The sequence below is a fragment of the Numida meleagris genome, chromosome Z (assembly GCF_002078875.1).
Source record: "Numida meleagris isolate 19003 breed g44 Domestic line chromosome Z, NumMel1.0, whole genome shotgun sequence".
In the NCBI taxonomy this organism is placed as follows: Eukaryota; Metazoa; Chordata; class Aves; order Galliformes; family Numididae; genus Numida; species Numida meleagris.
This window is the reverse complement of record NC_034438.1, coordinates 57,609,355-57,634,375: the sequence shown is the minus strand read 5'-3', so window position 1 is coordinate 57,634,375 and position 25,021 is coordinate 57,609,355. Positions and strand designations below refer to the sequence as shown.

General features: G+C 36.6%; 1 protein-coding gene across 13 annotated transcripts in view; it reads right to left on the bottom strand.

Moving 5' to 3' along the window:
- KIAA0825 (KIAA0825 ortholog) overlaps positions 1-25,021 on the bottom strand; it is a 235,513-nt gene that overhangs the window by 93,431 nt on the left and 117,061 nt on the right. For 11 of the 13 annotated variants that reach the window (XM_021379705.1, XM_021379704.1, XM_021379701.1 and 8 more), the window contains 2 exons: positions 23,287-23,442; positions 19,123-19,217 (listed from right to left, as the gene is read on the bottom strand). In XM_021379705.1, the coding sequence (XP_021235380.1) occupies positions 19,123-19,217; positions 23,287-23,442 (251 nt within the window). Of the gene's footprint in view, positions 1-8,101; positions 10,521-14,191; positions 15,703-19,122; positions 19,218-23,286; positions 23,443-25,021 lie in introns of those variants that run through there. The other 2 variants (XM_021379707.1, XM_021379709.1) reach the window with 2 other exon arrangements.

The window sequence follows — 25,021 nt, the reverse complement described above, 5'->3', positions numbered from 1 at the left end:
CAATAAGGAAAATCACTTTATCCACTATCATTCTCATTCTGTCTCAATAAAAAATCAATCATCAAATGCTTGTTTCCAAGTTCTACTTGTTAAACTGCCATTTTATGCACACTGTTCAACTCAGCTCAAATTCTTTCAAGACTACTTGTTATTCTTTTTAATGTTTTCTGTAGTACTCAACTTTTAAAAGAATAAGGAGAAAATAAAACTTTATATACATATTATAATAATTTTACATTTAGAAGCTTGTGATCTGATGAGGTTGAGAATTCTCATTTTTAAAGAAAAAAAACTAAATCTTTTTTGTGGTTTTCAAAGTAATAAAGGTCTGATTGATCTCACTCACTAAGGCAATTGCATCGGTTGTCTAAATGGTAGTAACGTCAATGTCAGATATGTGGTTATCTTTTCATCTTGGCCTATTCTCAAATGTAAAAATCAAATGTTTGAAGGACATTTCACTGACCTGTTATGGCCCCTGCAACTCTCAAACACAATACTACTATTCCTCATATAAGTGCCACATTTTGGATAAAAAAACAGTTCATCAATGATGCCTTTGCGACATCTGGCGGTCCTTATAATACATAAACTTTAGGTTTGTTTCATTGTTGGGTGCCTTCACTTGTTGTTGGGTTATTTTAGTATATTATTTTTATTACATGTATTTATTTATTTGCAAACTTACAAGTATGTAAAACTTTAGTCCAAAAGCCTTTGATACCCCCTAGCGGGGGGACAAAAGCAATCTAGTCTGCAAAAACACAACGTGGTCCTCCATGAATCCATATGGAGCAAAAGGTCACAAATCTTGAGATGCAATGACATCATGACAATAAGACACTTTTGAGACAGAAGCTGGCTCATTTTGAATATAAAAAGGACGCTGATCAAATGCTCCCACACATTTAAAACTACAGAGAAAAAGAAGCATGCAAGGAAGTTGATATGAATGCTTAACGTAGGAAAGCTGAAGCAGACCTTTGGTTTTCACAATTAAAAGATGCCACTGAAAACTTGACATGTTTACTGCAGAAGATAAAAAAGCTTTATTTCCACCTTATTATTAGATGCTAAGAAAATGTCATTAGGGAAAAAGATACTCAGTTCACAGGGTGCACATTTCCTATAATTCTCCAGCTCTTTTAAAATTAATTCAGTTATACCAAAGCTTGTTCTACATGTTTCAGTTTCATTATTTATCATTTCAATAAACTATGAGAACAGTATTTTAAGCAACAAAAGAATGATCTTCAATTCTTCATCCCTTTTCCTAAGTAATTTAATTGCAGTAGGAAAAAAATGATTCTAGTTCCTTTCATACACTAACCACAGGAATATTTGACATCAATATTATGAGACCACGAGTTCACTAATTCTTGGACCAGTGGGAGGAACTTATATTTAAACTCAAATTTTCACTTGTTCTAATTATTAGTATTCCAAAACAACAGAAGATCAAAAGATTAAATGTGCACTCTTAAATGTTTTGTGCTGTGTTTTTGTTGTTGTTGTTGTTCTGCTAGCTGTGGAACTAGTAACACATTATTTTGTATGGGTATGTTTGTCCTAACATGAGCGGATATGTAGTATGTGTTGGTGATATTGAAGAATAATGTCTAGTAAATTATAGCTGAATCCATTTGAAGAAACCGTATCTCAAAACTGTGCTCGGGACTGATTAGATTAACGGATAGTCTAATGGTATCATTTACTATAAAACTCACTTATTTTACAAAGCTACAGGAGGACAAAGTACTACATCTTCAAAATATCTATTAGTCCTCCATAGGAGATACCATTCAAGTTTTAATTAAAATGACTGTAGCCTGTATTTTCAGAGTACTTCTGTGGAAAAGATTCAGACCAAAACTGTGGGGCAGACAAATTGTTTGCAGATGACAGGTAGGCAACCACAAGACTTGATGTTGAAAAAACTTTCTAATTCTAAGTAGTCTTCTCAACCCCTAGAACTGCAAACATACAATCTAGATTAACATGTTGAAATCAAGTATTGTATTGAGTTCACAGAGACAACTCATTAGGCTAAGGATATGAATAAGCTGTTTCAGGATCATGTTTTAGTATGGAGTACAAAGATCAAGCATTCCTTAATTCCCATGTAGGGAAATTTTGTCCGCGACTCCAACGACAGGTAAAAGTGCAAAAAGATATTTGGGAAAGTTAACAAAGACAGTAAAAAAAAGTCACGAAAAGGCCATTACAAATGAGAGAGTTCACTCTTAATCACTGTAAATTAGGTTATTAACATGAGAAGATGAAAAATTCACGTAAGTTTGGTAGGGACTGTACAGTCAGCAGTGTAAAATTCAAGAGTAATATAAAAATAGAACTGAAAAACAAAGCAGACATCTCTTCATATTTGACAAACACCTATACATACTCAGCAAAGAAAAAAAAAAAAGAAACTCTCCTCCTGATATATAGGACACTGCGGAATCATGATGGAATGATTCACACTGGTGGGAAGTAGAATACTTACATATACACTACATAAAACATACTGGTTACATTGCAAAGATGAACATATAGTGATAAATTTAATAAATTTCACAAAACTATTCTTCTTAAAACTATATGGACAGACATTCTAGACTTCTAGAATGCACTCTACATTCCTAGAGCTTTGATGACAAATCCAGATTGACCAAGAGGGATATTGTATACACAAAACAATAAGAATGGGTAGAAGATAAAATCTTTGAGGATACTATTTAGAATTATTACAGGTATTTTCATGTTTTCATGTAAAAGAGTCCAATAACAGTGGTAAAAGTTTGTAAATAAAATGTCAAGTGGTTATTTTCTGGAAGAATCAGTTGAACAGCAAATGAAAGTTGCTGTTAATCTAATTGAATTATAAACAAGATGATTAAATAAAAAGCATAAAAGAACTAAGCAATGGTGATTGTACTATCATGCAATTATACACACTGCAAGAGGAAAAAATACAGCACTGTCACATCAGTAGATGAAACATGGTAGATACCATCAAAAGCCTATAGTGTCAGAAGACATGAGGGTCTCTGTGGTTGGGGAACAGCCTTGCTAGAAGGATCTGGAGGTCTTGGAGGAAAGCAAGCTGAACGTGAGTCAGCTGCACATTGCTTAAGTAAGAAAGGCAAATTAGACCCTAGGCTGCATCTACAGGAGCATTACTAACAGAGATACAAGATACAACCACTCCTCTAGTTGGTGCTTGTCAGGCCATTTCTGCAGTACTATGTTGAGTTCTGGTCTCCAGAGTTAAAAAAAAAAAAAAAAGTGGACAGGCTGCAGAGTGTCAACAAAGATGATCAAGGGCCTAGAGAACCTGCCTGATGAAGAAGGATTGAAGGAGTTAGGTCTTTTCACCTTGGAGAAGAGAAGTCTCAGAGGAACCTCACCTCATCACAGCATTCCTGTACTTACACGACACCTGCAAAGAGGATGAAGGTTCTCTATTCACAGCTAGCCACATGGAGAAGACAACAGGCAACCGACAGGACTTACACCAGGAGAGGTTTCATTTTTGTGGAAGGAAGAAATTTTTAACAGTGAAAGGAATTACCTACTTGAACAACTTCATCAGAGACTTGGTCAAATCCCCATCACTGAAGGTTTTCAAAATACAGTTAGGCAAGGTGATAGACAATTCTAACCAGGCTCTCCTTCCCATGAAAGGCTGGATCTGATGAGCTTTAAGGTCCCTTCCACTCTGGCTTGTTCTGTGATTCTAAGACCTTGGACTGATAATCTAAGAAAGGGAATACACATGTTTCTGAGAAGTTAAACCCCAAAATTTTAAGACTTCAATGTCTGAGAAAATCATGGAGAAGATAATTCTGGGAGTTACTGAAAAGCACTTGAAAGACAACATGGTCACTGATCATAGACAACTCAGGTTCAACAAGGGCTAGTGCTAGGTGCTGCAGCTGAGTTGAAGCCCTGCAGAGGGCAACTTGGGGGCTCTGGGGCATGAAAAGCTGGACATGAGCCAGCAGTATGTGTGTGCATCAAAAGAGGGGTGGTGAAAAAGGTGAGGGAGGTTTGTCCCTTTCTACTCTGCCCTCAAGAAACTCCATGTGAGGCAACCTGGAGATGCTGTGGATGTCTCATGTCCTGAGGCATTCAAGGCCAGGTTCCATGAGCCCTGGACAACCTGATCTTGTGGGTGGCAACCCTTCCTACAGCAGAGGGTTGGAACTGGATGGGCTTTAAGACCTCTTCCAGCTCCGGCTTTTCTATGATTCTACGGTAAGGGGAAAGTCTTAAATAATTTCTTTTTATGACAAGGTTACCTATGTCACTGACCAACTGAAGACAGTAGATGTGATCTCTTCAGATTTTAGCAAAACTTTTTGATATTTTGACAGTGTTTCTCAGAGTGTACTTCTGCACAAAGTCTACATACAGTTAAACACATAATATGATGGCTTAACAACGGGTTGATGCACTGGGCTCAAAGGGTTATAGTAAACGCGATTGTATCAGGCTGGCAGCCAGCCAATAGTGGTATTCCACAGGGCTTCATTTTGGGCCAGTTCTCTTAAATGATTCTAAAAATGACACGGATGCAGGGCTTGAACACATACTAAGCAAGTATTCAGATGTTACTAAATTAGGAGGAGCTGTTGACTCCTTCATGGAGCAGTGAGGCCTTGCAGAGAGAACATGACAAATTGAAAGGCTGTACAAATCACAAATAGTATGAAATTTAACAAGAGCAAGTGTCAGATTATTCACCTGGGGTAATCCTGCATACCTGTTCAGATGGTGGGGTGAGAGGCTGAAGAGCAGTCTTGGGGAGGGTTGTTCCCTCTGCTCTGCGCTGTGTGGCCTCACCACCAGCACTGCTTGCAGGTTGTGTGCCACAATGTAAGAAGGGCATCACGCTACTTGAAGGTGAAGGGTTTACAGGGCAAAGTGTATGAGGAGTGGCTGAGGTCCCTGGGTGTGCTCAGTGCAGAGCAGAGGAGCCGAGAGGAGGCCTCATGGTGGCTGCAGCTCCTCACAGGGAGCGGAGGGCAGCACTGAGCTCTGCGCTCTGTGACAGCGACAGGGCCTGAGGGAACGATACAGAGCTGTGTCAGGGGAGGGGCAGCTGAGGGTCAGGGAAAGGGTCTGCACCAGAGGGCAGTGGGCATGGAACAGGCTGCCCAGGGCAGTGGGCATGGCCTCAGTGCCGGAGTTCAAGGAGTGTTTGGGCAGCACACTCAGACACAGGGTTTGGGTGGTGGTGTGTGGAGCTGGGAGTTGGACTTGATGATCCTTGTGGGTCCCTCCCAACTTGTGATACTACATGGTTCTACAGGTTTAAAATAATTCTTAAAGATATACACTCTAATATGTTTTATATCTTTTGAAATAGTCTTTTGTATCTACTAAAAGAATAGTCTTTTAGTATCTTTTGAAATTTTTTTAAATAGGGCTTGAAAACCACTTGCAAAAAGCATTAAATTGATGAAACATTTAAAAGATCATGCAATAAGCAGCATCAATAAAGCAAACAAGAATCCAATAATATTTATATTAGAGTGACTCTATTATGCTACTGTAAAATAAAGCACAATCTTGAGGGAATAAGTACCTCATAATCTGTTAATTTAATAATAATGTTTAACAAAAATTAAGATATGAGACTATGAAAGCTTTGTCCCACTAAGCTTGTTCTAGGCTCACCACCTTTCCTGGCTGATAAGAAACAGGAATAGGTACCGTTAGCCAGGTGATTGTTTCTGCTCAGAAAGTTATGGCCTGAAGCTGGTTAACTGGGATTGGTTAGTATCAAGTCACTCAGTTTTAGGCACAATATTGGAAAACGATCTTTGAGCCAAATTTCAAAATATCTGAATATCATATAGTTTGAAGCTTACCTAGAAGGAGGTCAATGGTCTCCTTATGACATGCAGAGAACAAGCAAGGGCCCAGGAAATTAACACTCCCTCACCTCTATTCAGTACTTGAGACACTGTTAAGCTGTTTGCAGATATTGGCAAAATTGAATAGTACTTTTCTTTACAAGTCTAATACTTTTACTTTTGAGAGTGCACTTAATTTTACGGCATCTGACAGCCGTTGTGTGGGAATACAAGAAAGACTGTTCAGAGCAGAAGCTGTGGAGCAAGATAAACAGCATAGGAAGGCAAAGCTGAGAACTAAGGGCACCTCCAGAAGAAGAGAAAAGCAAAAGGAACGACTCATGGCTCTGACTGGATAAGTGCGTGCGTGCACAGTTAAGGAGTGTTTGTGGAATGTTTTGTTGACATGTAAAGGCAGGTGGGAAAGTTAGAAGAGAAAACTTGTGAATGTATTTAACGGATGTTAGAACCTGTAATAAACAGTTTGGATTGTTCATATCTGAGTCCATGCCTCAGACGCAGCAGCTGTAATTGCTCTTGTTTCCTGTAGTGGTCTCAATTTTGGGATCCCATAGAATGCAGTTCTGTTATTGCTAATCTTCAGTGCATGCATGGAAATTTTAAGAGATGGTCAGCAAGATGAGAGATGAGACATAAGCTGTTGGCACTGGCTATTTTTATTTAAAAGATGTATGACCTTGCATTTTTCATTCGTCTTTGCTTAATGTAGATTGATGCTTCAAATAATACTGAGTAGAGATGGGGCTAGATCCAAAAAAAAAAAAAAAAAAGCCTGATACCTTAGCCTGAGTTTGACTTATTCTGAATAGGGAGCTTATTTCTCTGTAACCACATTTAGGTGTTGTGGAAAAAGCAAGTTGGTGAATTTCACCTTGTGGCTACGGTATAAAACACCTAGAAAACTGACAATTTAGCAAGCATCATTTCACCTAATTAACTGAGTATATGCTTATCAGACATTCTGTGATCACCATGAAAGCCCCTTGGGCTCTGGATGAGCTTAAGATGTTGACTATGCTTAATAAAAGCAATAAATAAACTGGGTCTGGACTACTGGAGAACTATTTTCCCTGCGAACTGCAGCATCTTCAGCGCAGCAGAAACGTACCAGAGAAGAATCACTTTTCTCACAAATAGGAACTAAAGAATATCTACCAGATCAGATTGACCTCTGCACGTGGGGCAGTCACAGCATCTGAGAGCCAGTGTGCAAAAAGGCACTAAGTAAGATCTTTAAAACTGTGTTTCTATATTAATGAAATATCATAGAATCATAGAATCATGGAATCATAGAATGGCTTGGGTTGAAAAGGACCTCAAAGATCATGGAGTCTCAACCCCCCTACTAAGTGCAGGGTCGCCAACCACTAGACCAGGCTGCCCAGAGCCATGTCCAGTCTGGCCTTGAATGCCTCCAGGGACGGGGCATCCATAACCTCCCTGGGCAACCTGTTCCAGTGCGTCACCACCCTCTGTGTGAAAAACTTCCTCCCGATATCTAACCTAAATCTCCCCTGTCTCAGCTTAAAACCATTCCCCCTTGTCCTATCACTATCCACCCTCACAAACAATCGATCCCCCTCCTGTTTATACGCTCCCTTCAAGTATTGGAAGGCCACAATGAGGTCTCCCTGGAGCCTTCTCTTCTCCAAACTAAACAAGCCCAGTTCCCTTAACCTTTCCTCATAGGAGAGGTGCTCCAGCCCTCTGACCATCTTGGTCACCCTCCTCTGCACTTGTTCCAAGAGCTCCACGGGGGCCCCAGGCCTGGACACAGTACTGCAGATGGGGCCTCACAAGAGCCGAGTAGAGGGGGACCACCACCTCCCTCTCCCTGCTGACCACTCCTCTTTTAATGCAGCCCAGAACATAGTTGGCTCTCCGGGCTGCCAGCGCACACTGCTGGCTCATGTCCAGCTTCTCGTCCACCAGGACCCCCAAGTCCCTCTCCGCAGGGCTGCTTTCGAGTACTTCTTCCCCCAGGTTGTATAAATACCTGGGATTGCCCTGGCCCAAGTGCAGCACCCTGCACTTGGCCTTGCTGAACTTCATTAGGTTCTCGTGGGCCCACTTGTCCAGCCTGTCCAGGTCCCTCTGGATGGCTTCCCTTCCTTCCAATGTATCGACTGCACTGCTCAGCTTGGTGTCATCTGCAAACTTGCTGAGGGTACACTCGATTCCATCGTCTATGTCATTGATAAAGACATTGAAGAGCACCGGTCCCAGGACTGAGCCTTGGGGGACACCACTCATGACCGGCCTCCACCCTGACATAGAATCGCATCATCATCTCGCCTTTGAAATTGTGTCTTTCTTTTCAAACACAATACTGACATATATTTATTTCCAAAGTCATGTATTTAGCATTCAAATGCAGTTCCTGTTTATTACTAAATTCTGAAAATACTGCATCCAGTTTTTTTTCACACAACAATCATTTATCAACTATGAGCTATGCAACAGAACAGCCAATTATCTTTATGCATCTTTACTCTTAAGGCTAAGTACATTAAATGATATTTGATAGACAGATCTGACAGTCACTCTATATGAAACAATAAATAATGTGATACTGAAAATAGGAGAGAAATCAAAGAAAAAAACTACTTTTTAAGAGGTGCTATTACTTAACATTTTTAAATAACTCCTATGTACTCACAAGACAGTGAGAAAGCCGTTGATTTCTATATACAATTTACTGAGGTTTAACTATATACTGTACGGATGCTTTCAGTTTTTATCCAGACATGATGTTAAGTTACCCATGTAATTATCCCAAGAGAAATCATACTTTTTTATTGCTAACTTCATTAACACTTTAGTGGGAAGAGTTGGTTGCATTTAAATTCAGCTGCCACAGCCTTTATTTGTACAGCTGAAGAGATCGTTTCTGTATTTTTCAAAAGGGTAGCTTTTTTGGAGGAACGTTTAATTACTATATTTAAGCAACAACAGAAAATTAATGTGAAAAAATATATGCAATGATCTATGGTCAAACCAGACAAAGGTGGAAGACTTTCATATCCACTTCAAATTGTAAAGAAAATTTTTTATTATCCTGAACATCCGTATTTGGAAAAAGATGAGAATTTGAGGCCAAGGAATTAGCAAATACGATAATCTAAGGAAATTCATACTCATTGCTTTTTGATAGAGTAAAATTATTTTTTTATCTATAGGGAGCATTTCCATTTAAGGATAATCTTGGGGAGAAAACGTAATGAGGAGCTATAAGACTTCTGACTACACTTGCCTTAATTCCAGGGAGTCCGTAGAGTTTAAGTAGGAATTATGTGGAAAAACTGTAGGGAGATACAATTCTCTGGATTCTTATGATGGGTTTTTCCCATTAGGGAAGGTGAAAAATCCACTACTAGCTGATCAAAAAAGAGCTCCTAATTTCTTTCTCTTTAAACATTTTAGGACTTCCTCTCTGCTTTGCAGCACTACAGCAGAACTTAATGTTTGTTCCAGATTATTTTTATTCTATAGCAAAGAATTAGAAAGTCATGAAGAAAATGGCCTTGTATTTGTATGCAGAAAATTTATGAAATTTTTTTTTTACAGTTTTGCTCACATGTAGCATGCACAATAATCATATAAATTTAAAACTGCAACCAAAGCTATGTGTGTAAATTAACTTGTTATACTGAGAAATGATGGAAAAAAATATCCTGTTTTTGTTTTAAAAAGCAACCAGTATTCCTCAGAAAACAACAACAAAACAAAGCTTTAGAAGTCAATAATGAAAACATTACAGAGTTGTGTTCTTCAACTAAAAGGGGAAGAAAAGAGTTTAAGAATGTTTGTAGATGTGTCTAGTTCAAAAGTTTCATGTGTTGGATGTGACTTTCACAGTCTGTTGGCAGTCTGCAGGAAAGCCATCACACCTGTGACTTGGTTGTTGATTAATGAGTCTTTCAACTCATCACTACCATCTGAAGAAGGGCCATGGCCTTTCTAAGCTTCACTGGTTTATTCGCCTTCAACTGTCGTCCTACCAAGGTATCTTCCATAAAGAAAATCACACCTGGTTAAGGCTAATGAAAACCTCGGTATGTCATTTTCTAGACAAGTCAAAAAGCATGTAAAACTAGACAAAAGATGTATTCAAGCAACATGAACGCAGTTTTGTCACAACCTGTCAATCGAAAGACTAATATAAAAAAAGATTTCTTCAATGACATTTTCCAGTGTCAACTATTAGAATGACAATTCTGAATTCCCTCTTTGCTACATGATTCAAGATTCATAATGGTTTCCCACACTTTGCTTAATTTTGTTGTTAGATCCCATCAAGAAGTTTACGGCGGAAAAAAAAAAAGCAATGACAACAATAAATAATTTTTCTGGGCCAGATTATCAGCCAGCATGTTACTTCAGAAAGTCTGAGATCAGACTGCTTATGAAGGTTTTAAGCTGCCTACACACAGTGTTTATTAATAACAGGACTTCTGAAACTGCCCAACTTTATCCATGTCTTCAAAACTGTGTCACAAACATAAAGTTTTCTGGGGTAATTTCATTTTGTCAGATGGACCTGGAGGAGAGGCAATTAGGTCTTCAGGACTTACCATCCTTTCTTAAGGAGTTAGCTGTTTAATCAGGGTGAGCCAGACAGAACAGACGAGGTATGTCCTGCAAGGGGATGTGAGAAAGCCAGTATAACATTCTTGGAAAGAGAGTGGAAGACAGAAAGGGAGGTGTTATAGCTATGAAGATCTGTCACCTGTACAGTAGCACCTACCAGTCCTTGCTTCTTGCTTTGTAGTAAGAATAGCAAACGTCTCAAGGTCAAGACAAAGCATACAGTTGTTTCCTATCTCCTTCAGAGAATAGCCAATCAATTCCTAAGAAGACTATAGGTAATTCAAATCAGCTAAATGATTTCCTATAAGTAAAGTTGAAACACCTCTCCTTTGTTGCCTATGCATATCAGCAATACCAATGGATCAGTTACTGTATGGTAGCTTTTTCATCATAAAATTTAATCACAAGAGCTAGGTTCAACTCTTGGCATTGCTACAGATTAATTATGCAATGCTAAAGAAAGCTTAGATGTTGCTGCAGGACCAGATCTTTGATTTGTTCAACTTCAATATTACTACTTCCCCTCTACCTTTCAGAAGATTTCTATGTCTCAACTAATTACAGCTTGGAAAATGAATTATTCTGTATTATCAGCACTTTTCTGAAAATCTCCGATGTAAAAGAAACAAAATAAAGAAACAACAGATCAGTGGGCAAAACAGACTTTTAGATTCTTGGTTTGTGTTTTGTAACCTCTTCCTTTGTGTGTGTAGAGAGACAAAGTCTATAGATGAGTAGCTTAGTAATGTGTACAGTTTGTGTAATTCTGCATTTATTAATACGCATTTAGAGCTTTTGTTGATGTTTATGATAACTATATAACTATTAAGAATTAAACTGGGATCAGAAAGGCTCAGGAAGAACAGATAAAAAGATAAATATAATTATCTCTACTTAAGATTCCTTACTTAGCAAAAGGACATGAGACAGAGTTGAAAAGAAGGCAAATTATTTGCAGATGAAAGAATGTAACTATTTTTAAGAAAAATCAGCCAGGTCACAGGATGTCAGTCACCAGGATAATTAGACAGTTGCATAAAATGTCATCCGTATACGTAATCATATGGTATATAAAAATATCTATGAGGGCTGCTCTGAAAGTAATGCCTCCTATTTTATTATGTTGGTCCACAATCTCAGAGGAAGGTTTTGGTAGTATGGCAGTAAAGGTTGAATCTTTCCACAAATATTCCATTACATTTTGTTGTCATGTGACAGATGGCAGATGGCTCTAACACAACAGCTTCTGTCATGGAAGTGTGCATGAAGTAAAGTTGTGTCAATGAATTCCTCTACGCAGAAAAAATGGCACCCACTGACATTCACTGATGCTCGCTGAACATTTACAAAGACCAAAATGTAGATGTGAGCACAGTGAGGTGGTGTGTTTCAGCAGTGGCCACAGCAGCATGAAAGACAAGCCACCTTCTAGATGTCCATGCATATACATCACACCACAAAATGAAGAGCATCTCAATCAGCTCATCAATGCAGATTGGCTAATGATGGTGACTACGTTGAAAAATAGTGTTTTGTAGCTGAGAATTTTTCTAGCAAATAGTGTTATTGTCCTCTTTGTATCTGTTGTAGTTTCCATGGAAATAAATAGGCAGCACTACTTTCAGGGCGACCTATGCAGTAATGGAGATATACAGTTTAGAAGAAATTGATTAAATGTGAATCTTAACAATAAATGCATATTTTACAATGCATTATTGACACTAATGCATTGCATTTACTTATAATTTTTTCCATCAAAACTTATAGAACACAAAAATGTTCACAAATGCTATCTAACTTCAGTGGAGAAACCAAGATGCAGTGAAACAACATTGTAAAAATGGCTTGTACAATAGGCCTGTGCTCTGGCAGATATGCAGTTCTTTACATAATTTTTAAAGCAAACATGCATATGCAAACATATATAGCTCTTTTTAAAATTTTCTTCTAGAGGCAAGTTTCAAGCAATTGAAAGTATGAAGTTAGACAAACTTTACTGAAGCAATTTTATAGCTGTTTCTTCAAAACGAGCTGTTAAGTACACACTTCTGTATCCCAGTTATGCAAAGGCATAATGATAAAGTATTTCCAGTTATTAAAAAGGAGTTCACATGAACTGGGATATGTCAGTCCTTTTTAGCATCTTTTTTTTTTTGGTGAATGTTATTCAAGAATATTATTTTATACACAGGATTCATCAACATGTCAGCAGGAGTGACAGACTGCTAGCAACTAGAAAAATCTAAGGCGTAATACATATAGGAAGTCTCAACTTCAGGTTCCCTTTCCTGCACAATTTGTGCTACAAATGTATACATAATAGTGGTTGGAGTTGCATTCAAACAGTATTTACAAAGTATATTCTTTTCTTTTGCTCAGCAATGTGCATTATGTCACCAATGCTTTAAAACTGCCATGCATGGAATTAAACTATTTCTGACAGATCCTTTGAAGTCAGGGTATAGTTTCAATAGTCATATAAGAAGGAGATAAGCAGATGGAGGATAATTCTTGTGTTGATGGATCTGACATCTGCCTTCTTATTGACCAGCTCACTTGTGGAAAAAAATTCTTGCCTATCAAAAGTTCCCAGCGGCTTTTTTTTTTTCCCTTTTAGATATAGCACTAGGTTCAAATCCTCACTGTGTCTGTGATCAACCAGGAGATGTCCAATGATTTGGTAACAATGAGATACTGTCTTTCATAGCCTTTCATGCATTTTAGAAAGCTTGTACACATATGCACTTATAAGGGCATCCATTATAACTTCACTGAGCAGGTGGTAATTGCTTCAGTATTAATCATAGAATCATATAATTAGCTAGGTTGGAAAAGACCTACAAGATCATCCAGTCCAACCATCCACCTACCACCAATAACCCCACTAGATCATGTCTCTCAACGCTATACCTAAATGTTTCTTGAACACCTAATGGCATCACAGTTCTTCACCAATGCATCATTAACAGTTGACTTGTAGATATAACACCAGTACTTATTTCCAGTATCTAGAAATGTACATACCTAAAGTCTAGGGACATCTCTTATTTAAAAGAAGGTTGGACTAACGCATCCACAAGTACACCAGACTTAAGACTGGCATCCCCTGACATGCAGATAGGGCCTCTATCTTGGCATCCTGCCACTAACTCCTATTCCACCATTTGTTTCTACTACAAAGAAAATTGTCAGAGAACTTGCTACCTTTTCATACCCTTGGTATCTTCATTCATTCTTCTTATTTGGGCTTGTGACAGTTGCATAAAAATCTTTCACAACTAGCAAAGTGCATGCAAGTTTGCTGACATTCTCTTCAATTTCAAAACTACATAATAAATTTTTCCATGTGTTGATAAACTGGATTTTAAAAGAGCATTTTCTGGATATCAAGATAATCAACAACACAATGAATATAAACATTTTCTATAAATAGTTCACCATATGGCTACTACTCTCAACAGATGGTGTCTGTGTATCCACTAGAATATACAAGAGCTATGCAGATTTGCCCTGCAATCATATGAAATTCTAAACAAGAATTTTTTAATTCATTTCAGTTTTATTAAGCTTATTTAGTGGTTATATATATATTATATAATCACCTAACTGTAGTGCATGAAAAAGAGTGCCACGATTATACTGACAAACTTGTTCATAAAAGACAAGTAGATGGTCCTCATTAAGTACAGTCAAAGTATTTAAAAAAGAAAAAAAAAAAAACAAAAAGAGAAGCACTAAGTACAAGATCAGATTCCACAGCACAAAAGGATTTTCTTTACATTAGGACATCAACCTAATATCAAGGAAACTTTACCTTGTTAAAAAAAAGTGTCACACATAAACAGTACTAAACTTGTAATTTACCAGACAAAATGCAGTCTGGATTATCTTAAGAAAAATTGTAAAGTTATAAGAACATGAGAATTTGTGCACATTTGGCAGTAAACATTACTACAAAGCATACATGTTTTACCTAAATCTAGTAGAAAACATATTAGTTTTTGATAGTTTACTTCAAGTCAATACATAAACAATTCCAGGTTTTCCACTCTGAAAAGCTGCTGGGCCACTGAGAATATTTAATCAAAAGAACAAAGAACGCATGGCTGGACATAAACCACTGAGTCTACCCCATTTCAACCTAAAAGTATTTATGTTCCTTTCACTGTTCAAATGCTTTCTGGAGAACTGTTTTTAAGCTATACTGGTCTGCTGGAAATCATCTTTTAATCTGCAGTCTACACCATTTATATTTCACGGCAGTTCTTATCCACTTGAACAAATACTGCTTTTAACTTGAATAATTCTTTTTACTGCACTGGTTTCAGCTGGTTTCAGGAGGATAATTTATTTCCTTCACAGTGCCTGGCACAGCTTTTATCTGATGCATTTACGGTAAAGCAACATATTCCCATTTTTAAGTTCCTAGGTTTCCTATTCTTAGCATCTTATGCCTGACCTCTGTCGGCTTTGTCACGGACATGAGTTCTCCTCTGTTTCTGGAGCTTCCTGAATGTGCCTGCTCACACACTCACACTTACACAAGCACATCACTACCATGAAATCAACACTCATAGGACCTGCATTGGTAACTTCTGCTCCGTGAAACTTTCCTAACTGCAGAGGAGGGAATCCCCCCACTTCTCAGAATAGCAACTTACTGCAAAACTGGCCAATGGCTCCCTGTGTTTCAAAACGTCCTAGGCTGTTTCTCTTATTTATGAGTGCAATGTAGCTATTTGCTAGAGTAACACATCCAGAGCAGCTGAAAGTTCTGCAGAACAGCAGAAGAAGGTCACAACACAAAACCCAACCAAATATTACATTGTGCATGTTTATTCTAACCTCATACATGTTGGCTGAGATAATCCTCTGAAAGTAAATGGAGAGTAAGTAACATAAATCAGTATAAAGGAGAGTACATGAACAAGAAGGTGAATTTTCATAAATGAGTTGCTGCACTTGGTTCAGTTGTGACAGAGTTCATTTTCTTAATATGATGAAAACGAATATAGCTTATATGATGCCATGCTATTCATTTGTGCCTAAACTAGAACTAATAATACACTAGCGTTTTGACAATCACTCAACACAGTGCCAATGCTTTCTCTTTTTCCCACTCTTCCTCCTCAGCAAGTAGGCACACAAGAGGCTATGAGAGGATCCAGTCAAGACATGTGATCCCAAGAGGGTAGGCCATACCCTATGGCACTGTGCTCAGCAAGGAAAGCTGGGGAAAAAGATGAGAAAGGTGTGTGACGGTCAGATCATGGTGTTTGTCTGCTCATTTACCCACTAAGTGCGATGAGCCCTGCTTGTCTGGAAACGCCTAAACATATGCCTGCTGGGTAGGAGTGAAGGAGCTCCCTATTTTGCTTTGCTTGTGTGCACAGCTTTCACTTCACCTATTAAACTGTCTTGATCTAAACCCATCAGTTTTCTCACTTTGCCCTTCCAATTCTTCCCCCCCCAACCTGCTGCAGAGGCGTGAGCAAGTGGCTGTGAGGATGCCCCGTTACTGGCCGAGTCACTGAAGTATGTCCAAATGTTGCAGTGTCTACAGAGATATTGTCAGGCAGTTAACAAAAGATAATGACAGCTGATACAACAATCTGCACGAATAGTTTCAATGTAACTTAGCCAGGCAGTAACAATCTTTCCTTTATGAGCAGCACAATCATTAAAAGTTGAAATACACATCAATTAAAAAATAACTAAAAGCACATGGTCTTCCTGCCTCAACGAATGTATTAGTGGTAAGGATAATGTGATAATGAAATTATCTAAGGATGTAAAACTGAGCATCAAGAAGATTTAATAAAGCAGCATGTATCTGCAAGACTATATGGACATGCTTGAAAACTTGGTTAAATCAAATACTATAAATTAGCTGAATGTTAATATGCTATTATTTTAAGTATAATAAAAAACATGCTCTAACTCTTGTTCTTGCACCTAGAACTATAAACAATCACAAATAAAACTAGAAAGTGAATGAAGTTTTAAGGTTTTTTTTTTTTTTTTACAGTTTCTAAAGGTATTAACTGTAAATAAAGATGAACATAAATTTTTCTGTTTCCACTTAATGATCAATTCTAACAGGCTATTTTTGATAACCTTCTACATTTGATAAGATTGAAATCACACGATAACATTAACAAAACATATCTTTCATTTGAAGTCTTCTGAACAATTACTTTGAACTGAGTGTTGGATTTGGCCAACAATAAGCAGTATACAACCATTCACTCTGTTTTTAACCAGTTCTAAAAGCCAATTACTTTCCCCTAACCACCAACCAATTAATTTGCCTACCCTCACTGGCTCTGGGACAATATTCCCATAACCCCGTTCCACCTAACTCAGTCATTAACTAGGTTAGGGGAACATTTCCCTTGTAAACGAATCCCCTAAGCATTTTCAAACTTCCTTTTTTTTTTTTTTTCTTTTTCTCTTTTTTTGCCAGAAAAAAAAGAGAGCAGAACATACTTATTTTTCTTCATGTACATCAGACAGTATTTCTCTCTAAATATAAAAAGAAACAGACCTCATGACCACTTTGAGTACGTAAAAATATTTTGGTCTGCACAAAACTAACTGCTAAAGGAAAGCTTTAGCACATGTTAAGAAATGAGTAATTATAGCAGTATGATAATTCTGACTCCTTTTAAGTACTGTCCTTCGTTTTGTTCATCTCATTGGAGGAAGGAAATAGTAAAAACAGGATGGATCCAACATAAACTGAAGGTCAGAATAATCACACACCCACCTAGCCTGATCCTCACACAGTGAGCATGAGTTAAGCTGAAATTTGTGTAATTTTAGGAAGGAATATGAAACATCACCAATAGATATGGCTTATTCCAGTCACTGCAAAGATTGTTTGAGTAACTACAAGACTAGCTAGAACTGGCCTATCTAGCTAAAAAACATGAGCAGACATACTTCAGCTATACTAAAAATTCAGCCATATAAAGACAAGCTGTGTTGGAGATGCTGGTCATTATGGTGGATATTGGGATTAGCAATTCTGCTTAACGCTCGCAATGGGTTTAGATAATCTGTTGGTCTGTAAAGTAGAGAGAAGTTTGAATAATAAACCCACAAACTAATTATTAATGGCTTGCATAATGTCACTTCTAGATGAGAATTTCCATATCATGTAGAAGGGAAATGAATGGAGACATTTTCAAATTAGGAAGGATGACAACAATTAGGGCAGTTATTAGAGGGAAAAAAAAGAAAAAAAGATGCAACAATAGAAGATACAATAAAAGCTTGAAATATGGAGAAGGACAGAGGATGTATATACACGACTTATTTCCTAAATTTATACAGAGATCAAAAGAAAAGTGAAATGTTTTCAAGACATCAGGGAAGATGAAGTGACCACAGAAAATGTTCCCTCTGCAATTACAGCAGTTCTCTCCACTTTGTTTGGTTCATATTGAGCACATCAACTTAAAGGAAAGTATAAGGAACGTTTTGAGTCTAAGAATTTCTGTTAGGCTCTCTTTTAGAAGGGCAAGCTAACTCATTTTTAAATGAAGAATAAATGTTAGTGATCAGCTAACTACCAAAGGAAGAAATATTACTGAATTGTCTCTGCCATTTAACATAAAAATGGCACTACTGGTACAAACCAAAAAGTTCATGTAGCCACATATTCTGCCTAGAATTGAGTAATAGAGGAGAACTGAATGGCAAAAAGGAGAGCATGTTTTTGCCAGCATTACTTTCTGTGCAATTGTACTAAAAATTTAGAAAATAACAGTTTGAGTTGGGGAAGAATTCATTACAGTAGAATTAAGAAGAGTATAAGAAGTAAACTGAACAAATGTTTTATATGTAAAATTGAGGTGCAATTAAATGTTTAGGGCATTAAGTTCCACCAGTATATTGAAAACTTGGCAAAAAAACAAAAACATTTTTGAACTGCAAATAGCATACTTGAAATTGTCACTATAGTTTCTAAAGAGAAAAATAACTAACTTTAAAAGGCAAATAATACAATCGTGCATAGATTCAGCATTACAAAGAGAACATTACACTTTTTAGTTCACAGTGTATGTTTTCCAATCCTTCCAAGGCTATACAGGAAATATTTTAGAAAATATATTTTTTTTCCACCTGCAATTTTGTTAATTTAACAAATTGATATTTTTGAATGTAATGAATATAAATGCTGCATTAAATAAATGCTTAATTTATGTACAGGTATAAATTTTACGAGAAAAAAAAAAACCTGTTCAAATAATTTCCATTAGTTAAAATTTATTAGAGAAATACTTCATATTTCTAACTATACTTTCCATACACCCAGCTGAATTTAAGACTCATTGCAAGTTGAGCAAACATCCACAAAGTTCGGTGCCGAAATATCCATGGACAGCATAGCCCCAAGAAAGTTTAAATTTACTGGTTTCTTTTTAAAGCACTGTTTCTGGTCAATATCAAAAATAGAAATTACAAACTATCTCTGTATGGAACAAATAGAAATATAATAAGTATTTCAATTTTAAAGCTGCATATGCAAAAATAAATGTATTAATTTACTTCATAAATTTCACTGCTAAAATCTATATGTGTTGATCACTATACAGTAAAGCAGACAAGTGGGAAATGCAGTTAATTGCCAGAATTCCTTTACCTGTGCGCCAGCAGCACCCTGAAGGTCATTGGATTCAGTCCCAAACAACTTGGTAGCAAGTCTGACCAATCCCAGTTCCATTCAGTAATGGCTGACTGTTGATACACGGCAAGAAGCTTTTGTTAGTTATTAATCAGTATTAATATCAGTAAATTAAAGCTCCAGCTGTGATATACTAACCAGGAAGGAGGGGGGTCTAGAACAAGGACTTAGACAGATGATATCAATCATGTCCATAGTAGAAGGTTTTTATTCCAATAAGACAGCAATTAATTTACAAATCCATTTGGGAATGTAACCATTATTTAGAAAAAGATACATCAATTTTTTGAACCGTTATTCTTCCAACTGCTAATGGCATTCTGCCCAACCACTTTGTCTGAAAGCTTGACTCTTTGTTTGAAAAGCAAAATAATTGGCAACTTCTTATGTAACAGCAATTTATATTTTCTGCTGTCAGCAAAAAGTTTGTAATGAAAAAACTTAGTGCAGTTACTTAGTGTAACTTGTATCTTAATTAGAGAAGGATGGTTTACCTATTTTTCTGTATGGCACTCTGTTCACCACACATACTCTGTACACACCAGTAAGTCTAGACAACATGGAGTCATACAGTTACACACTCCTTATTTAATAAATAAAAGCAATATAGAATGATAGTGGGTAGACAGAAGACCACACCCAACATTCTTACGTTTTTAAAACTGTAACTCCTGTTGCATAATATTAATTCTGGTTGTCAGCACTGATCAGCAAAGGAATCATTCAAAAAGTATTACTGTAACATGAAAATAGCACTAAGCAGCTTGAAAAAAAAAAAGAAGTTAGCCATAACAATGAAAACACAAACAGAAGTGAGAAATGTAGTATATCTTTTTCTTCTTACAGAAGAACTTGGTTCTTCTGGGAGAGCAATTCCTTCAGGTAGTCCCTCTCCCCTTCCTTCCATCTTTATTTTATTCCCTTCCTTCTTGTCATTTAATTTTCTCACTAAAAGCTCATCTCTGGCATGCGCTTAAAAGTAACATTTAAAAAGAACGGTGGAGTACAGAGTCAGAGAAGGAGACAAGGGTATCTAAAGAAAGAATAATAAAGTGAAAGTGGAAAGTAAATAAAGAAGTAACAGAACTTCTCACAAACAAGACATAGCAGAATGACTCAACACATAAAACAGTGGGAGAATACAGGGGAGAAAACATGCAATTGTTCAATACACTAAATAAGAAATAGATAAATAAATATGGAGGAAATACTTGTAAAATCAAGAACAGTCAAAGGGAGAAGCTGAACTGACAGTATTAAAAGTCATAAAAACATTTAGGAAAATTTATATGCACATAGTAGATTAAAACTCAGTCTACCAGATTGAACAGTTCTGTGAAAAAGATACAGAACTTAAAATAAAACAAAAACCAAACAAATGAAACACCAATCAAACCCAAAGACACACACAAAAACATTACACACTTTAGGAAAGGATAATTTCTTTAAAATATTTTTCTTTATTGCTACTGTTGAGGAGTTGTACAGCCTGGACTTAATCTTATTAGACAATAAAGCAGCAGCACTGGCAGAGACTGAGGTGTCAGGACAAATTGATAAAATCAGGAGCAACAAGTTACTACGACCAGATGGCTATTATTCAAAATTTTTGCAGGCATGTAAGAATGAAATAGCTGAATTGTTAACAGAAATGACAAACTTCATAGAATCAGCTACTGAACGGAGGGTTGGAAGATAGGAAATTTACATATTTTTAATAAAAATTGCAGTTGATCTCAAAATAGCAGTTCAGTGGCCTTTGTTTCAGGAGCAGTACAACTTGTAGAAATTATGATTAGGAAACTTGCCAAATATGGCATGATGGGGATAAATTAGCAAAACTTCAGGACAGAATAGTCAACCACCCTAAATAATGTACTGCAATTTTTACTGAGACTGAAAAGTAATACATTAAATATATGCTACAAATTATCTTTTGGAAAGCTTTTGAAATGATTTCATTAAAAAAAATTATCTGCTGAGGAAGTGAAGAGTGTGTTTACACTGTCTAATATACCACAGTGTAACAAAAGCATTCCTGGTCAGGACTCAAGTCTCACAGGAAGTACTGCCTATTCGAATTGGCCCTTCTGAAAGAAAAAACTTAAATGCGATACATAAATAACTCATTGGCAAAATATGCTGTGAAATCAGGATTGTACTGAGACTTAGAATTTACTAAGGGGCAAACATTATTTCCTGTATAGAAAACACATTGAATCACATCAGATTTAAAGAAAAAAATGTCGATTTTAAAGAAACTTGTCAGTTGCGTGGCAGTTGCCAACCACTAAGAATGAACGTAAGAAAACATACATTTCATGAGAAAAATATTTTTTCCTTGACCAGAGAGGTGGTGGATGCTCATCCAAGGCATTTGAAGTCAGGCTGGACAGAGCTGCAAGCAACGTGATCAAGCTATAGATGTCCCTGTTCATTGCAGGAGAGTTGGACTAGGTGGCCTTTAATGGTTCCAAATCAAATGATAATATGATTCTATAAAAGTGCTTTGGTATCTTCCATAGGCCCTGGGAATAGTCTTCACAAGTAACCAGACTGAACTACACTGGCACCTTTTTAATAAATGAAATCCCACACTACTAAATAAATGAGCAATTTTGAAGTAGAGGGAACTAAATTATTTAATAATATTGTTAAGGTCACAAAATATGCCCATTAGTGTGGACAACAGGGCTGGTACACGGTACTTTAAGGTCTGTGATCTACTGTATTTTTCTTAATTCTTAAATACTTTCCTGTATTTTGAGAATAGATTTTATGCCAAAAGTTTCTAAAAATGCAAATCAATTTAATGCAAACTATCAATTGTCATATGCTGATTAATAGAGCACTGCAAACCTGTCATGTAGCAGAAAAATTCTACCCTGAGTTGCCACTACTTCAAGGTCTTATTCTAGCACACAATTAATGAATTGAGAATTGAGGCATGGTAAACTATTTTCTGAACTTCAGATTGGGGTGATTTTACACCCTCTTAAATTCAGCCAAGCAAGCACTTGTAAGGAAAAGATACTTTAAAACATGGTCCTCTGGTGTGAGAAGCCTTGTGAAATTGGTACTCACCTCCATTTTCAGGACATTACCACTTTGATTGCAACATGACAGTGATTAAGCATTGATTAAACAAGCAGCAAAAAAAAAAAAAAAGAAAGAAAGAAAGAAAAACATACACATTTTACAGCAAGACAGCTGGTGAAATAGTCCAAAATGGATACAATGCAAAAAGCAGATGATGCAATTTGAAAACGAAGTTGTTCTGGAAAACCGTGTCTTTCGACCAAAAGTATATAAAGTGAATGAATATCATGCAGTTTTAATACCATTTATTCTTAAATGTTTGAAACTGTAGAGGAAGAATCAAAACCACAGACGATTGGTTAAGAAGTCTTGAGAAAATATGGTGTAAGAATTTTTACTTGTCCAAGTGTTACCTGAAACTGCAATCCATTTTGTGAAACAAATTAGTTATGCGGCTCTCTGGCAGAGATTTTGGCAACTAGATATATTCTCTTAAACTCTTATAAAATCAGAAAAGGGATTTCTATAAGTAATTTATAATCCTTTGCTTATCACTACAACGACTTATGCAAAACACAGTAATGCCTCCTTTAATTCCCTCTCCCCTCTCCCACTGGTTCTGAATTTTCAAGGTTTACATTAATGAACAGTAATGTAAATTAGTGTTCAACATTTCTGTGAAAGACTCATCAGGTAAGACTCTAAATATGCACTTGGCATTTTGCCATGACTTCTCAGAGGACTAGCCCCTCATACCATTACACAGATATAACACATGTCATTGCTACTAACAGGGTTTCCTTCGCTATACTGAACCAACACAGAAAGTCTAAGTTTTAAATTGCTCTAATATGCAATAATTCTGATAAAAGAGAAGGACAATAATGGCTTTTTGAACATCATGATATTGTAGCGGGTGCCCTCATTAAATTCCTGAGTAATAATATCCCTTTGCACTTCATCAAATGTGAACTCGTGTAATTAATTCCTTTTTCATAACTTTAGTCTCTGTCATTACCATGATCATAATAAGACTGACAAGTAAAAATTATACTATAACCAAGGTTTCAGATTTTCACAAACCTGATTGAACACTTCCGCACAAGACTGCCTGTGCACCTGGAAGGGGTTGAAGACAGCATGCTCCTCTCTGCCCTTCAGTGTCAAAAGCAAGCTTTGATTGGAAGTAACATTCTCTTCAGAAGAATTCTCACAAGACAGCTGCTCGTTCAAATATTGCTTATAAGGAAAAACAAAACAAAACAAACAAATAAAATGAAACACACGGAACAATATACGCCACCTAGCCTTCTAAGCGAAATTTGTCCAAATTTCAAGCATCACTTTACCATATACTTGATAGAAATTCCTTATATTAAAGGAAGGAATAACAAACCTCTCTCAAAATATAAATCTTTTCAAGATTAACAAACAATAAATAACCCCTCCGTGAACACCAAACTGAAGCAAATCAGAGTAATCTAAGCTATTGTTTCGAAATTGTCATCAACTTAAGTTTATTGGTTCTCAATATATTTGTTAGGTCTATGTAGAAGTGAAAAACAAACGTTTCCTATAAGCTACTGTAATGTATTATAGCTATTATATGATTTCTCCTAAAGTACACAGGAATGTTTTTTTTTTTTAGACAGCATTGCATTACATAGTTACTACATGACTATAAATGAATTGTTCAATGAAAGTGTTCAAATAGGTTGTTTATACATAGGAAGTAAACATTCTACCACTCTTCACAGCTATTACTAATTATTTAAACGTCTGAAAACTAGAAGTCATCTGTGGTTTATGTGGAAATTTTATAAACTATAGTACAACAGACACATGATTATTTTGGCCACAGTCTTTTCTGCTTCCGCTTCTTAAGCTACTGTGTAAATAAATCATCACTGCATGCCAATAAAGTGTTTTGATTAAATAGTACCATTTTACAAAGAGCTAGATAAAGAAATACAGGTCTATTTGCTGAAGTACTACTGTGACTAAATGGTTTATCACTATAAAAATTAAGTCCATAATGATAGGATTGCTATAACATTGAGCAAGTACTCAAGGTGAGTCTTCATTAAGATAGATGGATGCAAATATTATTTTGCAGTAATACTAAGCTAATAAAATAATATCAGATGCAGGTGAGGGAGTGCGTAAACTACTAGCCAAGCAACTGTGCTCCTCAGTGGGTAATTTCATCATCAGCTTAAACTGATCTAACTGTGGTCTGTCTTGAAGGGCACACATTCCACCCCAATCCACATAGATTGTAGTTGTACAGAGGAGGCCCTAGGACTGGGAATTCAGAGTCAAGAAACAGAGCAGATCTGCCTGCTCATTGCAGCCAGTTGTCAGGACTGCTTAAACAATGATGAAATCATCTAAGTGTATTTAAAAAAAAATAGATCTCAGTGCTTTTTCAGTTTAAAACCACACTGTAATCCGGCTGTGAAAATAGCTTCAGTCTTTTACCTATACTTTCCCAGTCTCCAAAAATGGAATTTTTGGGTTCTTTTTCCTCTTTTTCTCCATTCATTACTCTGTGCCACAGCAAAGATTTTATAGACATAGTAAGGTGGGGTGAGTTAAATGATATTTCTACACATATACCAACTTTACTTAAAGCTCTGCCTCTTATGAATGCATTTTCTCAACTCTAAAGCAACTCAGCCACCTGGTTATCACAGTTCCAGCAGAAGAATCTGTTGTCTTTTCAGAAGAAAGTTGGAACGTGCTCAAGTCATGCTTGCTAGAGTTTTGAACATTTCAAGTGGTATAACAGCTTAATTGCCAGCACAGGGATTTTCAT